This window comes from Callorhinus ursinus, unplaced genomic scaffold, assembly GCF_003265705.2.
Source record: "Callorhinus ursinus isolate GAN/ISIS: 27379988/994484 unplaced genomic scaffold, GSC_fseal_2.0 scaffold10, whole genome shotgun sequence".
NCBI lineage: Eukaryota > Metazoa > Chordata > Mammalia > Carnivora > Otariidae > Callorhinus > Callorhinus ursinus.
Window position 1 is genome coordinate 36,191,740 of NW_027397072.1, and position 15,730 is coordinate 36,207,469.

Here is a 15,730-nt window from a genome sequence, read left to right on the forward strand (position 1 = left end):
TGACCAAATGTATCACTTGAGCTAACTAGTAAACAAAAGAGTAAGCTGATTTGAATTTTCCTACCATTCCATTTCCCTGCTGATCCTCAGCAGACGAATTAATGAGGAACAAACTAACCGACAAAAGATGATCAAGCAGGAGGAGAAGCTGAAAGCAGAGATGGTCTCTAGACGCTGAAGGGCCTCAAGTTCACTGGCCAGGTAAGTGGGTACCAACCTCAGCAAGTCTCTTGATCTTCTGTTCAAAGATCTCAGTTTTACTAGGAGTTGAGGCTGCCTTCTCATTGTCATCATCTGATGGAAAACACTCCCATGTACTTTAAAGAAATAAAAATAAATAAATGTCAAAACTTGAAGTGCTTGAGACAGTGAGTATAATAAAACAAAGTACTTTTTACAATAAAACAAAGATTTGGGGTAAAAATAGTAATTGTATGAAAAGCAGGAGTCCCTCACATACCCTAAATGAGCTGATAAAGAGATAAAGCATGGCGTTAGAGCCTCCCGGCCTCCCTAAGTACCCCTGGAGCTGCCACTACACCAGAAGCTTTGACAGCATCGCTGCCAGATATTATAAAGGGATAAAGGGAGTTTAAAAAAGCATGCCTGACTCCAGGCAGATCCAACTGCTTCCCAGGTCCTAAGCCCTTCCCTGTTCCAAGAAGCTGGGACCAGCATCACCAGGGCAGCAGCAATGCTATGTGTTCTAAGTTATGAAACAAGGAGAGTTCCAAATCTGTCAGGAGCTGAGCTCTGCAACGCAAGGATCGGATCTGTCTTACTCTCCATTTTCCCATTATCTAGCACAGTGCCTGGTCAATGAATATATTAAAGGATGCTCAGTATTTGTGGAAGGCAACTCGGCATGTGTACCACAATTTGAAATGTCTACGTCCTTTAGCCCAGCAACAGGCAACCTGGGAGTTAGTCTATGTCATTGACTCTGTGGCGGTCACGAGTATCAGCCCAGTGTTCAAGGAGAAGGCATTAATGAACGGTCCTCATGCTTTCTGATTGCCTACGTTAGTCTTATATGTGCTACCAAGAAAAGAAGCACTTAGATAAAAGTGATTAGGATTTTACTACCAAATGACTTATTTTTAAAAATGTGAATTCAAGTGAAGAATGTTATGCTTATTAGAATGTAGCTCTTTGCTGATGCATATTCTGTGTACTTTCTCAGGGAAGGAGAGAAAGCAATGCCTAAGAGCTGTACCTCTTCTGGATATTGAAGGGTCCACTTCAACACCTTTTTCATAAGGGGTGCCACCATTCAAGAAGAGTTCATACGTTCTACAAAAGAATAGCAAAAAACCATGTGTTTCTATTTTGAAACACTGAAATCAGTAGAGAAATATTTTTTAGCACAGATAACACTCCCAGACATCTTATTTGTTTCATTGCTAAATGAGAATGAAAGTTGTTGATTCCTCTGTGAGGTATTATCTCAGTAAATAAAGTTTCTTTCTTAACTTTGAACTGTAGAAAATACATTTTTCCCCATTAAAATGAGAAAAATTAATTGATGCCATTAAAGTGTTTTGACTTTAATGACTTACATTAATGAATGTATTAATAATGTATTTTTAAATGTATTTTTCAAATGCTTAAATAGCATAGAAATGCTAAAATAAATGAAATGGAAAACAAAACAGGGGCGCCTGGGTGGCTCAGTCAGTTAAAGTGTCTGCCTTCGGCTCAGGTCATGATCTCAGGGTCCTGGGATCTGCCTAGTGGAGTCTACTTTTCCCTTTCCCTCTGCCACTCCCTCTGCTCTTGCTCTCTCTTTCTCAAATAAATAAAATCTTAAAAAAAAACACACACATTCTGCGTGGAGCACTGGGTGTTATGCACAAACAATGAATCATGGAACACTACATCAAAAACTAATGATGTATGGTGATTAACATAACAATAAAAAATTAAAAAACAAAACAAAACAAAAAAACAAAAAGACCCCGACACATCCCTCCCCATCCCATCCCCTCTAGTCTGGTAAGGCCCTTGCCCTACCTTTTTCTATGTGAATGCAAACAAATATGTATATACACAGTAAATCTCAAAACTGACACATTTTCTTTCAAAGTTGCATATTACCTAAGTATAGAAAGTAGAAGATAAAAGTCCTCTTTAATCCCACTGCTTTACCTCCCTAGTTCTGTGCCTCAGAGGCAACCTCTGGGAACACTTTACATAGGCCCGCCCACATATACACACGAATACAGTTTTTCATGAAAAAAGGGGAGCCATAGTACACATACTATTCTGCAACTTGCTTTTTCCATATCATAATATACATTGGAAATATTTCAGTATCAATACATGGGCTTCTACCTCATTTAGAAAAATAGCTGTGACTTCCCTTTTGGAAAGATGGAGTAGACACCCTTTTCCCTCCCACTAGGTACAGCTAAAAACCCTAGACAGTCTTTAAAAACAAAACAAAACAAATTTAAACCAAAGCAGCCTGAACTTTTACATTCTGGGAGGCCGTGCCCTTCTCCCTATCACCGCGATGATGTCAGAGGAGGACAAGTGGAGCCCGGACTTTTACCTCTGCCCTGTGGTAAAGAGGCCATGCCCGCCCCTGGGGTGTAAGCAGAAGTCACAGAAGGCAGGGAGCATTATCTGAATCAATCCTCATAATAACCCTTTGGGGTAGGAACTATTACAATCTCCCATTTTAAAGAGAGGAAATTGGGGCTTGCAGGCAAGGAACCTGGAACTTGGCTTACAGTTACACAGAGCCAGGCCGAGAGCCCTGAGTTATAATTCCAAACCTTGGATCTTAATTACCATCCTGATGACTGCCTATGTGTATCTCTTCTGTGAATTTCTTGTTTATATCCTAGACTTAGATTTTTTTGTGTGTATGCCCATTTAAAAACTTGGATGGTCTTTTTCTTATTCATTTTTGAGAACCCATTTCATATTAGGGATAATAATCTGACCATTATGTATATATTGCAGGTATTTGGTACCAGTCAGCCTTTTGGTCTTAAGTTTTAAATTCGTTTACAATGACTGCCATTACGATTTCAGTGTATCACCTATAGGAGAAAGGTAGAGTCACAGAGGACCTGGGGACCCTGGACTTAGCTTTTCCACTCTGGAGAGAATCAGGTTCTGTTTCAACACTGTGAAATGTGCTAATACCACAGAAATTTACTGAAAAATATTCTCAGCAGAGAGTAAATATCTTTTATTATTTATTTGTTTGATTTTTTTTTTTTTTGAGAGAAAGAGAGAGAGCGAGTGAGCGAGCAGGGGTGGGAGAAGAGCAGAGGGAGAGGGAGAAAGAGAATCCCAAGCAGACTCCATGCTCAGTGCAAACCCAATGCAGGGCTCAATCTCACCACCCTGAGTTCATAACCTGAGCCAAAACCAAGAGTTGGATGCTCAACCGACTGAGCCACCCAGGCACCCCTGAGTAAACATCTTTTAAAATACCTTTTCTATAAGTGGCATTTCTTCCTAAGATGACCCTGTGCATGCTGTTTTCATATACCACCTCAAAGAACATTAAAAGATCAACATTAAAAGCCCTCTCCTCACAAGTTTTTGAAATGCTAACAATATACACTCTGCAAACCTGAGATATCCAGATTCTAAATAATGAATTTCTACAAAATTATTCATTTAGAAGGAATATATAGGCAACTTACTTTGCTGGAATAGGAATTCCACTGGCATCAAAAAGTTTAAGAAACACCCAGCCACAACTTAATTCTCCTCTTTCACCAGTTGACTATGAAATAAACAGACATACAAAATTTAATTATCTGAACCAAATTTAAAAGCACATACCAAGTCCTTTAAAGGGAACAAAATTAGCATTCACTTTTAGGACTAAAAAATTCTGTACAAGAAAATAAAGTGAAATACAGTGGGTCCCATTTTCCTGGCAGGCCAGATGGCAAAGGCAGTATGAAAAGTGAAAATCCTATCTTGTCAAATTACTTTTGAAAATTCCTCAAGCCTGATGATGTGGTAACTGTTGCTATTGTTTCTTTAAGGATATATTTTGTGGAATGATCTAAACCACATCAGTACTACATGGGATTATGCAGCTTTGTCTCGATGAGAGACGGAATGCACAAGTTAAATCATTTTTTTAAATCATCCGTCAGAGCTTTACCTCCACCATCGACTGCTGAAGGCCACTGGGGACTTGCTTGGGGCCCTGCTCCCCTCTCCTGTCCTACCCCCCCATAACACAGTTGGACGCATCTGCCTTAAAGAAATGAAAGGATGGTGTAATACTATTAATATAATAGCAATTGGTTCTCTGGGTCACCTTGAGGCCAAGTATACATACTACACCTACCAAGGTATTATTAGAATGTGGAGACATTTAAATTACTATCACATCAAGTAGGTGAGGATGATTAAGAGCACACTTATCATGATGAGCACTGAGCAATGTACAGAACTGCTGAATCACTATATTGTACGCTTGAAACTAATATAACATTGTATGTTAGTTAAAATAAAAGACTTAATAAAATAAAAATAAATAACTATCACAGACCCATACCTACTAGTTCAATTGTTTATATGACATGAGTTAATCCAAGTTTCTGGTGCCTTTATAAAAATTACCACTCTGACAGGTCCCTTAATTAGAAGCATTAGCCACGAGGTTAAGTATACCCTGACCCTCTAGGACAGAGGTAAAACACCCCTGGAATGCCACTGAATATCTTTTATCACTTTCTGCAAAGTCTCATCCTTTTCAAATCTTTATTCTTTAAAAGCACTGGAGTTCATTCAAGCTATAAACAAATATACTTTTATTGTAAATGCTACTGAAAAAGCAGCGCTATATATAAATTAGAACCACCATTCCCATTCCTTGAGAGATTAAAATTTTATTACATATAAAAACCTCAATTATTTTACTTGTAAATACAGACTTTTTTTTTAAACTTCCCTTTAATTGATACATTAGAAAGCTTTATCTTTCAACTGACATACATTGCGAATATAAGAAATTCCAAGTTCAAATAATATTCCAAGATCTGGAGATGAAGAATTGGATCTGATAAAACAATCACCATCAAGCAAGCAGGGCAAGATGCCAGTAACCTGAAACAATAAAGAAAACTAAGTTACTAATAAAAATTTAAAATGGGAGGGAGGTTCCAGCTCTCCTTGTCTGTATGTAGTTGATACCTTTGCACCATAATAACGGTCTTTGAAAGGAAACAGAAAGCAGATGGATTGGACCCATCTACACCAATAATTTCAAGTTAAAAAATTTAAGTTTTGTGTTGAGGGAAATACCTTTCCTTTCACTCACTCTTTGGTGAGAGTAGAGGCTAATGTGAAACAAGTACTGTAGCTAAGTCCTCAGAGGTGTTATAAAAATAGTTTGCATATATAATAAGATATTTAAATTAACCATTGTTTTTTGTAAACAGAACTAAAATTGAAGACTTCATACACACATTTGCTCAACTTTCCCACCTTGCAAATTTTCCTTTCCTTTCTCTTTTGCTCATTCCTTTTCCTCTCTCTGGACAACCACACCCTTCTGTCTTGCCTATAGAATCTTCCCCAACCCTCAAAGTCTAGGTTCTCTTCTCCAAAAGCTTCCCTGAGCCTGAGGGCTGGAATTAATGTCACCATCTTCTGCACTTCCACAGCACTTAGAGTCCAGCAACCATGACATTCTGTCCTTGAGGTGGTTATCAACAGATCCCGCCCCCACAGGGCTACTCCAAGGATTAAATGAGATCATAGATCATGCCCAGGAGGACCTACCACCGTGCCTGGCACATGGACAGAGCTCCATAAACACAGGCTATTGTTATTATACCTGTATACGTTTCTTCTCTACCAACATGTAAGTTCCCACAGTGGCTAGGAAGAATGTCTCACACCTAACAGATGCTTAATTTCCCTCAACAAAGGAACAATTTCTTATTATTTCTTCTTCCAAACAGTTCGTCTTTAAATCCAGAAAAAATTAGAAAATTCGACCCTAAATGCTTCATATACACAGAAATGCAACATCAGAACTGTAAAGCGTTGTGCCGAAATACAAGCAGTAAGGCGCTTAGATCAAATTGGACTTCCAGAAGATGCGCGAAAAGCAAGCGTGGGCACATGCAGCACGCAAGCCAGGTGGCTGGGCCTCCTCCATGTCCTGTGCCCTCTCCTTGAACCCTAATGCTTGAAGATCTTCGGATGCAGTAAGAGAAAGGTTAATGGAGGACTTTTAGGGTACAGTGCCCCAAGGGAATTAGTTATGGGAAGTAAACACTAAAGTAATGAAACTTTAGCGGCAGAAAAAAAGTAAAGTAAAATAAGCTATAGACAATATTATAACAAGAACATCAAGATATCAAATCTTCATGTTCACTCACATCTATGTCATAGGGACTCCATGGTTTGAAGCCACCTAACCTCATTCCAGTCTTTTTGTTCCAGGCTTGACGGTGCCTGGGTATAATGTACCAGCCCCAGGGCGTCACCCTTGATTTTATCTGAAGAAAGCACAGCTCTCATTAGCATGGTTGATTTCATTCGTGAAAAACACTTCCTAAATTTATCTTTTTGTTTTCATTTTCATCAGGGGGCATTTCCTAGAATTGAACCCCGAAATCCACTGAATGAGATGATTCATAGGAATTATAACTCTGATGAGTCAGAAACAAAAGTAATTTTTATCAAAGTCTTCAAAGAACATTAATCTAAAGATTCAAATCTGGCCCCATATATTCTGTGCTTAACATAAATACATTATTTCAGAGATACACACGGACAGCTTTGCTTCAGAAATCAACTGCCTATCACTTAACAGGTAAAAAAGGTTCACGTTTCATTCCATTCCCTTAGCAGATTCCTTACCTGGGGAGAAAAGGTCCATGTTTTGGGCTTTTTAGATTGCCATGTGGCTCTGACTGTATGAATGTTGCTCAGAACCTGAAATGAGATTTTCTTATTTGAGATCATGCTGTAGAGAGCTCTCTAAAACATCCCCACTTCTAGGGGTGCCTGGCTGGCTAAGTAGGTTGAGCATCCGACTTTTGATCTGGGCTCTGGTCATGATCTCAGGGTCCTGGAATCGAGCCCTAGGCTCCAATGCTTGGATGGGGGTGGTCTGCTTGAAGATTTTTCTCTGTCTCCCTCTGCCGCTCCCCCTTCTCTTAAATAAATAAAATTTAAAAAAATTTAAAAAGAAAAAGAACAAACAGGCCACCACTTCTACATCCCAAACAGCAGTGAACAGGCTATACTGTGTGGAACAGAGGGCCTCAAGGGGGTTCTTTCACCTTTTAGTTTGTGCAACTCTGTAATTTGTTTTCTTTTTATATCAGGTACATACAGAACTTTAAAAATGAGTAACAAAAAACTGTTAGGGCGCTAATTTATAAAATAACAAAAAGAACCTATGAAATAAATTCAGACTCAGATCTTTGTACTAGTAAAAAATTATAGTAAGTGAAATACTTACCATCTGGAACAGGTTTATCAGAAAAGGAAGTGAAATTTCAGATCGAATGACCTTTTAAGAAATGTGACCCCTAAGGGCATTTTATGGTAGCCCATCACCCTGCCACTAAGGACAGACAATGTTGATAATAGCCCAGATATACAGCCTCAGTTTTCTTCAAGATCTCCAGCCGCATAAGTTATATTCTTCCTGCAACTTAATCTCTTGCAAAATGCTACTGTAAGAAGTCAGTCCTGCAATGTACATAAAGCAATGAAATACAAAAGGAGCAAAAACTGTAGAGTTCAAATTCTATAAAGTTATGGCTAAAATTGACATCTTCCAAAGAAATAGAAAACATAAAATGTTTATTTTTTTAAGTTTATTTATTTATTTTAAGTAATCTCTACACCCAGTATGAGGCTTGAACTCATGCCCCCAAGATCAAGAGTTGCATGTTCCTCTGACTGAGACAGCCAGGTGCCCCTAAAATTTTTAGACAACAATATTTTAGTATAGCACTTTTAAAATTAAGTTTTAAAGGGGTGCCTGGGTGGCTCAGTCACTGGGTGTCTGCATTCGGCTCTGAGATGACACAATGTTGGAATTATCTGACAAGCATTTTAAGGCAGACACCGAAAAATACTTCAGTAAGCAACTATAGACGCGTCTGAAACAAATTTAAAATATAGAAATACAAAGTGTCAAGAAAGAAAAAAGGAAATCTCAACAAAGAAATAGAAGATAAAATGAAGAACCTAGTGGAAATTCTAGAACTGAAAAATATAATAACAACAGTAAAAAACACACATGTGCACAAACACACACAACTCACTGGGGACTCAAATGCTGAATAAAAGAGGAAAGAAACAGTGAACTTGAAGATAGGAAAATAGAAATTATGCACTCTGAACAACTAAGATAAAATCGATGGAAAAAAATAAACAGAGCCTCAGGAACCAGTGGGATTATAACAAAAGATCTCACATTCATGTCATCAGAGTGCCAGAAAAGAGTCTGGAGCTGGAAAAGTATTCAAGAAAATAATGGCTAAAATATCCCCTAATTTGGCAAAGGACACAAACCTAGAAGCTGAGCAAACCTTAAATAGGATAAACCCAAGAAACCCATGCCCAAGGACAAGTACAAAAACTAAACACATATATCTTGAAAGCAGTGAGAAATAACACCTAGATTTACCAATAGGGGAACACCAATTCTAGTGACAGTGGATTTCCCATCGGAAACCACAGAAAGAAGTCAAACAAGATTTCTCAAGTGCTTAAAAAAAAAAAAAAAAAAAAAGCCAAACCAGAATTCCCTATCTAGTGAAAATATTCTTCAGGAATGAAGGGGAAACAGACATTCTTGGATAAAGAAAAATGAAGAGAATTTGTAGCCAACAGAGAGAATGGTTAAAGGGAATTCTCTAAACAGAAAGGATATGACCTTTGAACATCAGGAAGGAAGGAAGAACAATGAAAAGAGTAAAAGTGAGGGTAAATCAACAGATTTCCTCTTGAGTTTTCTAAATTATGCTTGATTGTTGAAGTAAATATAATACTGTGTGACGTGGTTCTCAGTGTATGTCGAATTTTAATAATAATGCTTTTATTTGGAACTAGGGAAGCACTCTTAAGTAAATAACAATGAATATTTGTCTTACATATCTTCTAAAACTTGTCAGTTGGAATCTGATATAAATTAGTTACATAAATTCACTTCTATTATTTTTAAATGAATCACTTCTATTATTCTGATATGTTATTTAAATAAAATTTCAATCTTTAGGTTCTCATATATGAGATTAGGAAGAGGTAAAGTGAAGCGTGAAACCAGATCTGGGCAAAGAAGGCAATTCATCTTTTCTTGGTCACTGATGACATCTACTGGTTTCTTAGTGGCAATGGCTTTGTGCAGGGTGCGTAGAAATGAGGGAGGGTCACTGTAATGGCACAAGTACAGAAAGAAAGGAAGGCACTGGGAGCCTTAAGTATACTCAGCATGTGCAAAGCTAACCCCACAAACTCCTCCAAACCTGATCGGCTCTCGATGCTCCCTGTCTCACTGAATGTCACCGCCATCCACCCAGATTCGGGTCTTGTGTGACACCCCACTCTTCCTCACCCACCATTTCCAAGCCATTACCAAAGTATGGTTTTTATGGTCTAAATATCCTTCTGGCCATAGTTCTCATCTCCATCTCTACTGCCCTGGTCTAGGTTGTTAGCCTCAGATCTCATCTAGCCACACTTAACATGTTCTATGTGTGTTCTAAGTACTTTACTGGTTGTATTAACTCATTTCATCCTCACATGGACCCTAAGTGATGTGTGCCAGATGACAAAGGGGAGAGAGCAAGGCCAAGTAACTTGGTCAGTGTTTTATATCAAGCTGGTGGAACCAGGGTTAATCTGGGGCAAATGGCTCCAGATTTTGTTTTTTTGGAGATGACGTTGCTGCCCTTTGACCACCACACTGTGCCATAGCCTCTAAATGGTCTACTCATGTCTTTCCTGGCTCCCCTCTAATTCATCTCCAAAGAAGAGCCAGAGATATTCCTAAAGCATAAATCTAAACTATACAACTTCCTCCAATGACTTTCCCTGTTTTTAGGATAAAGACAAAACTCCCTTACATCATGGCTTACAGTGTCTTACACTGTGTTCCTTCCTGACATCTCCCATTTCATTCCATCTGACATTTCCTCTTGTTCGCTCCACTCGGCCACACTGGCCTTCCCCAAGTCCTTTCCCACTAAGGCCTTTGCCTGTGCTGCTCCTTTGGCCAGGTTCACACTTCCATTTTCTCTTTACCCTCTTAAGGTCTATTCATCCCTAGATCTCAACCCAAGCATCACCTTCTCAGGAGGGAGCTTCGACTATCAATTTGAGAATTCTTTTCTAATGTATCTAGTGCTGTAAATTTTTTTTTAAAGATTTTATTTATTTATTTGACAGAGAGAGACACAGCAAGAGAGGGAACACAAGCAGGGGGAGTGGGAGAGGATGAAGCAGGCTTCCCGCCGAGCAGGGAGCCCAATGTGGGGCTCAATCCCAGGACCCTGGGATCATGACCTCAGCTGAAGGCAGATGTGTAGTGACTGAGCCACCCAGGAGCCCCATGGTGCTGTAAATTTCTGTCTAAGCAATGCTTTATCAACATCCCACAAATTGTGTGACACATTTTCATTTTTTGTTCAGCTCCAATTATTTTCTAATTTCCCTTGAAACTTCCTTTTAGTCCATGAATTTCCAAGTATTTAAGAATTTTTTTGGTTATCTTTGTGTGACTGATTTCTAATTCAATTCTATGTAATCAAAAACCATTCATTGTATGATTTCAATTCTTTTAAATTTGTTCAGGGCCACCTCTCTTGGCAAATGTTCCACATGCACTTGAAAGAATGAGTATTTTACTATTTTTGGGTGAACTGTTGTAGAAATGTTTATTAGATCTAGTTTGTTGATGGTGTTAATTCAGTTCTTCTATACACTCACTAATTTTCTGCTTGTCCCAGAGATTACTGAGAGAGAAGTGTTAAAGTTTTCAACTATAACTGTGGTTTTGCCTGTTTCTCTTTTCAGTTCTATCAAGTTTTACTTCATGTATTTTGAAGCTCTAATATTAGGTATATACATATTTAGAATTATTATGTCTTCTTGGTGAGTTGTCTCTTTTATCATGTAATGTGTCTCTTTATTCCTAATTTTCCTTGTTCTGAATATTACTATCTTTTTGAATTGTCTACCTTTTTCATTCCTTTCCTTTTAACCTGCCTATATTTATTATATTTAAGGTGGGTTTCTTATACATAGCATATAGTTGGATCTCTCTCACTGTGGTTTTAACTTGCATTTCCCTGAGGACTTCTTATTTGTTATATATATCTCTTTATGTCTCTTGGTTTTTGATATATTTGTTTAAGTGTCTGCTCAAGTCTTCTGCCAATTTAAAAAACTGAGTTATCTTTTTTTTCTTGGACATCCTTGATCTGTTCCTGATCTTAGGGGGAAAGTATTCAAAATTTCACCAGGAAGTATGATAATGTCACCTTTAGCTTTCTCTTATTGCCCTTTACCAATCTGAGGAGGTTCCCTTCTCTTCCTACTCTGCTGAAAATTTTTTAAAAATCATGAATGGGTGCTGAAATTTGTCAAATGCTTTTTCTATATCTTTTGAGATGATCACATGACTTTTCTACTTTAGTTGTTAATATGGCAAATTACAATGATCATTTTCAAGTGTTAAATGTTGGTTACACAGGTGTGTACAACTGAATTCCTGAAATAAACTCCAATTAGTCATGATATATTATCCTTTTTATATATTGCTAGATTCAATTTGTTAATATTTTGTTTAGGATTTTAGTGTCAATATTCATGGTGGATACTGGTCTTATAATTTCTCTTTCTTGTAATGTCTTGTCATGTTTTGGTATCATGTTTTTCCCGGCCTTATAAAATGACCTGGGAAGCATTTCCTCTTTATTGGTTCTTTGGAAGAGTTTATGTACTATTGCTATTATTTCTTCCTTAAATGTTTAGAGAAATTCACCAGTGAAGCCATATGGGCCTAGAGTTTTCTTTGTTGGAGGACTTTTAATTACATTTTCAATTATTTTTAAACAGATTTTTGGCATTCTATCACAAATTTTTAAAAATTTTTTCTATTTCTTCTTATGTCAGTTTTGATAAATTATGATTTTCAAGGCATTTATCTATTTATCTACATTGTCAAATTTATTGGCATAAGGATGTTTATGATATCCCTTGATATTATCCTTTTAATGTCTGTGGATCTGTGGTGAGATCTCCATTTTCATGTCAGATACTGATCATTTGTTTTCTTTTTCTCTTTCTCTCTTTTATCAGTGTTACTAGGCATTCTTTAATTTAGTAAACTTATCAAAGAATAAACTTTTGCTTTTTTTTGATTTTCTCTTTTGTTCATCTGTTTTCTATTTCATTAAATTCACTCTTTTTTGGCATTTTAAATTTAGGTTTGTTTTATTTAAGTTTAATTTTTTTTTTCATTAAATTCCACTCTTATCTCTAATAGTTCCCCCATTTTACTTTCGTCCGGTTTAACTCACTGTTCCTTTTCTAGCGTCTTGAGTTGGTAGCTTAGATCACTGATTTTAAATCTTTCTTTTTTAGCTATTCAGTTAAAGCTACAAATTTCTAGCTAAGCACTGTATTGAAGCTGTATCTCACAAACAAATCAATTTTTTAAGAGTCATTTAGATTCTTTCATTTAGATTCTTCAGATTCTGTACACTCAAGACGTGAACTATATACAATACTGGAAGATAGGCATCAGTACCTTTTTTGTAAGCGAGAAATCTAAGGCTTTAGAGGAGTTAACTGTGATATGTATATGGATATCATGCACTTAGCAACTGAAAGAGCCAGGAATTAAGCCTATGTCATCAGAACCCTTACGGTTTGCATTCTATCACATATTATTTTATATGTATACACACGCATACAGAAAGAGAGAGACAAAGACATAGACATACCCCAGGCATCACATGTTTAATATGTGGCCTTAACAAAATATTTTTCCAGACTGATGTGAACTGATTTACTCCTCAGTAAGCTCACCTTATTACCATCAAATAGACAGAGGCGTACGTGTCTACTGAGAACCTGGATGCTCATTCCTGGAAGAGGAATCATTTTACAGCTCCAGAGGGTCAGAATGAATGAAACACGACTTGGTCTTGACCTAATCTGAGAGCAAAATTAGTTATAAAATAGGTTTATCTTATGGCTTATAAGACAAATTCATTTTCAAAGCATCTTTTATAAATACTTAAAATGTATATAGAATAAAAAAGGATGAAAAAATTTACACATAAATATACACAAGAAAAGTTTCAATAGTCTGCTCAACTTAAAATAAAAACCTTAGGTAAATTTTCCATAAATCTTTATATTTGAAATATTTGCATTTTGGGGATAAATACAAAAAATCGTAATGAAAAAACAGTCAGTATAATCAGGTAAAATGAATGACCTGACTATGGAATCAATGCATTCCAGTTCATTCTTATATAATGTGGGTAAGTGTAGAAGGTCACCATAGCATAATAACCAATGACAGCCGGCATTAGTATTATCCATCTGGCTCCTCCTTGTTTTAATTCCAAGCATTTACCTACATTGCTCCTTGGCTTCTGACATAGATGTTTTGATGGAGAGAATGCACTGACCATTGGATAGCATTATTCAGTTCTACTTCACAAGTACAGTTCAGAAAGCCCATAAATAAACTGGCACTCTGGTTCCTCATTTAAAAACATCTTCAACTCTTAACATTCTGCTTTATGGTCATCGGCCTTTTCATTTAAAGACCTTATATCATTGAAAAAATGAGACAATATCTAACAGCTTGTCAACATTTTCAGTTTAAGAAATGAGAGCTGAATATTTAGCTCTCTGGGTACAAGTTCATAAAACTGAAGGTCATTTATTCAAGTACTAGTACACTAAACAGACAAAATACAAACATCTTTGCTGACTTGCAATAAAAGATACTTCACACTAAGAAGGGTCCCAGGCAATGCTCGGATCGAGAGGGGAAAATTCTACACCACCTCTCCCCACAAAACCTGACCACACTGGGTCCTCTTATTTCTCCCTTGAGGCTCTGAGAGAGGAAGGGAGAAAAGGCAGAAGGTAAACAGGAAGGGGAGTGATGTGCTCTAATGTGGTTTATATCTGCTAAAAAGGAAGACAGTAGAATTAAATATCAAGAGTATTTCCTACTTCAAGTACTCGGGATACCAGGAATCTTCTACTCTAAGCTCTCCCCAAAAAGTATAATCATAAAGGACTTTCAACTTCCTCATTCCCACTTAATGAAAAAAAATGTTACTACTACTACTACTGATATTGGCTAACATTTACTGAGTTATCATGTGCCAGACACTGTTCTCAGCCTTCCACACATATAATGTAATTCTCATAATAACCCTACGTTAGAAGTATTATTATCATTCCCTTTTTCACCGAGGCAAAGAATGAGTAAGAGAGATGCCTAGTATTACTTCCTTAGTAACAATGGAAGAAGAGAGCAACAGTTTCGTCTTAGCAATGAAACGATCACTGAGTGTTTACAAATTAAAATACAGAAACAATTTTTTAATTTTCTAGAATGCATTAATCAATTTACATGCTATTTGTATACTTGCAACCATAACCGAATATGGAAAGGTATAATTTTGCTGATAGCAACCATACTCACAGCGCCTGTTTTAGCATCCCACATTAGATCTCTGAAGGCCAGTTGTGAAGGAGTGAGCCCTGGCTGTAAGAAGTAACTTGCTCGAAACTGATTCCCTGAAAAAACAATTTTTCCTTTATTTTCTTACAAAGAAAGGAATGAAATCCAAAGCCAAAAATGTATGATGTTATGTGACAAATTTAGGGAACAGACATCCAAAACGTCAAGCTGCTTACTAGGAACTTGCTTTCTAAAACACATATGCCAATAGAGATTTGTTTACCTGAAAGAATAACGGTAGAAAAAGTAAAGACAGAAGCATATAAGAGCTGATCTTAAAGCAGCTTTAAGAAAGATCTTAAAAACTTTTAGGCCAATAAACATGCCCTGTGATGAAGATGATCCATTCAAATATTTTTGTAAAATGCAGAAAATGTGTAAATACTCTTTAGAAAAATATATAATTATTAATTTTACTTCTTAATACAAAACCATTATTATACTATTTTCCCATACTTATTATGAAGAATACTGACTACAAAATCATTTATTCATTTGAGAAATCATTTCTGAGTTCCCACTGTGGGCCAGGCACTCTGCTAGGACCTGCAAATACATATGTGAATCAGAGAAATACAGCCCCTGCCCTTATTAGTTTACAGTTAAGTGGGGGAAATAATTTTAAAAAAATAAGTAGACGAGAGAATAAAATAATTATAAACTAACTTAAATCCATAAAGGGTGCTCAAGTGGAAGGGTGTTTTTCAAAGAAGACATCTCTGGGAAGATGGAATTCCCCTGGGATGCAAAGGATGAGAAGGAGATGGGCATTCAGGGAGGGCTGAGAAGAGCCTTCCTGGCCGAGGAACCTCAAAGTAGCCCTTCCACAGATAACTCAACAATTCAGGGTATATAGGAGATCCTCCCCCAACATTATTTCTCCTTAACGAGCTTATGGACAAATGTTGTTAAGTACAGAGAAATCCAAGAACAAATAAGAAAACGGAAATGCAAATGGATAATAATTCTTCTGAAAAATCTTTCTGTGAGGAAAGGGAG

The 15,730-nt window shown here is 37.0% G+C and overlaps 1 protein-coding gene across 3 annotated transcripts in view; it reads right to left on the reverse strand.

The window, feature by feature from the left end:
• The window catches only part of NPHP1 (nephrocystin 1), a 54,176-nt gene that overhangs the window by 19,525 nt on the left and 18,921 nt on the right, over positions 1 to 15,730 (reverse strand). For 2 of the 3 annotated variants that reach the window (XM_025868172.2, XM_025868171.2), the window contains exons 10-16: positions 14,693 to 14,787; positions 13,048 to 13,176; positions 6,856 to 6,930; positions 4,978 to 5,088; positions 3,666 to 3,748; positions 1,217 to 1,293; positions 218 to 317 (exon numbers count right to left, since the gene is read on the reverse strand). In XM_025868172.2, coding sequence (XP_025723957.1) covers positions 218 to 317; positions 1,217 to 1,293; positions 3,666 to 3,748; positions 4,978 to 5,088; positions 6,856 to 6,930; positions 13,048 to 13,176; positions 14,693 to 14,787 — 670 coding nt within the window. The remainder of the gene's footprint in view (positions 1 to 217; positions 318 to 1,216; positions 1,294 to 3,665; positions 3,749 to 4,977; positions 5,089 to 6,855; positions 6,931 to 13,047; positions 13,177 to 14,692; positions 14,788 to 15,730) is intronic. The other variant, XM_073897381.1, reaches the window with a different exon arrangement.